Raw genomic sequence first — 1,906 nt, forward strand, 5'->3', positions numbered from 1 at the left:
AACGCTGGTGACTAAATGTACAATATAGAAAGCCTGAAAACCAAGGCACATAAATTAATGTCGAACTGTCAGGGCTGAAACTAATGATCATTTTCATTATCAATTAATCTATTGGTTGTTTTCTTGATTAATCTATGAGTTGTTTGGTCTATAAAATATCAGGCAATTGTGAAAAATGTCAATTATTGTTTCTTAAAGGCCAAAGTGACATCTTCAAATGTCTTGTTCACAATGCAAAGATATTCCGTTCACTGTCCTAGAAAACTAAATACACATTTCACATTTGATCAGATAATTTGGGCTTTTTTTCTTTAAAGAATGACTCAAAATGGTTAATTATGAGTCATATCAAAATAGTTGGCAGTTAATATAATAGTTGGAAGTAATTGATTAAATCGTTGCATCTCTAAAAAAACATGAGAATGAATCATATTAAAAGTGATCCTTCAGAGGATCTCCACATAGATGGCTGTCTCAGCATCAGCCACAGCAGTACCTTGCACCTCCCTTGTGCCTCTGACTCCCAAACCGCCTCGTCTGTCTGTACCTCCACCCTCTCCTGCTCTTCTTCTCTCCCCGACCCGCCTCTCTCCGCCTCTTCTGCCCATTGGACGGATCTGAAAAAGGCACAGATGTTGCTAATCCTCGACTCTAGGAATTAAGAGATTTTTGTCCACAGTATGCAATGCCCTCTCTTGCCAAGGAGATTACCAACACTCAAAAAATCTTTTTACTCAAATACCTGCTTAGTACGGACGAAAAGAGGTGTGCAGTTCTGGTATACAAGTTGGTAGCTGCCGTTGGCATAGATATGGGTCACTTCTGTGCAATTAATGTAGAGGGGCATCCGGTCCTGATAAATTCCCATCCCCCCTGGGTACACAGCTGGACGTCTCAGGCCATGTCTGAAAGAAGCATAACAAAGACCGCATGTAAATCACATGGCAAACATTTGTGACAGTATTAAATGTTAAATTAAAAGTGCTGATTTGCTTAACATACTTTCCAGCTCTTTTTCGGCAACAGTAGACAATAAGAGAGAGAAGGAATATGACCAGGCAAATGGCCACAGCAGGTACCACCAACCACAATAGAGTTGTTGTCTCTGTATATGGACAAAAGAACAGCAGAGGGTCAGCATATGATGTGAAATTATAATGCTTATCACTCAAGCTCAAAGGTTTCACTTACATCTTAAGCAATACAATACAGAAATATGAAGAGTTAAGCAAGACAAAAAGTTACACTCAGCGTTCAAGAAAGGCAAAACATGAGGTTTTCTTTACAGTGTTTCCTAATTCACATCTTCAGTGTATTCTTTTCTACTAAATGTTTCAAGCTGCAGGCATGTTGCATAGATGTTTCAGTATCAGCTCTACATCAGAGTGAATAAACAAGAGGCAACACTGCTGTGTTGTTTGTTACTGTGGGAAAAAAACAGGCTCTTTGAACACACCGTCTCCTCCCTGCACCAAAATCAGGGAGTCATTTCCAAGTGCGTTGAAAGCGAAGCAGACCACTGTCTGAGGTTTGTCCATGCGGCCCCTCAGAGTGGCTGTTAGCATCTCAGAATCTGATGTTACTGACACATTGTAATCAGGAGGTGGAGCAGTTCCATTAACACTCCAGGTGACTGCAGCTCTCGGGTTGGATTCAACCAAACAGCGACAAAGCAGCTCCGACTCCTCTACAACACAGCTGGAAGTCAGCCGAAGGATGAGTGGCTTATCTGGAGGAGAGAAGAAACACTTTTCTTGAAACTCTTTAAACTTATCTATTTAAAAGTATACTTAATAATTCACTGAATTTTGTAACTTTGTTTCACTATGTAGTGTTTACTCTGTACATATTGGATCACTCCTCTGTTATTGGGATATTTTTTGAGTGCTGAGATTTTGTTATCCAG

At 40.0% G+C, this 1,906-nt stretch overlaps 1 protein-coding gene across 1 annotated transcript; it reads right to left on the reverse strand.

The window, feature by feature from the left end:
* Positions 1-1,595, reverse strand: LOC133983874 (uncharacterized). The gene is made up of 4 exons (XM_062423089.1): positions 1,457-1,595; positions 1,003-1,105; positions 743-905; positions 1-617 (listed from the first exon to the last, which is right to left on the reverse strand). The coding sequence occupies exons 1-4, from the start codon at positions 1,563-1,565 to the stop codon at positions 447-449; spliced, it is 546 nt and encodes a 181-aa protein (XP_062279073.1). The 5' UTR covers positions 1,566-1,595; the 3' UTR covers positions 1-446.
* Between the last annotated feature and the right edge of the window lie 311 nt (positions 1,596-1,906).

This window comes from Scomber scombrus, chromosome 7, assembly GCF_963691925.1.
Source record: "Scomber scombrus chromosome 7, fScoSco1.1, whole genome shotgun sequence".
In the NCBI taxonomy this organism is placed as follows: Eukaryota; Metazoa; Chordata; class Actinopteri; order Scombriformes; family Scombridae; genus Scomber; species Scomber scombrus.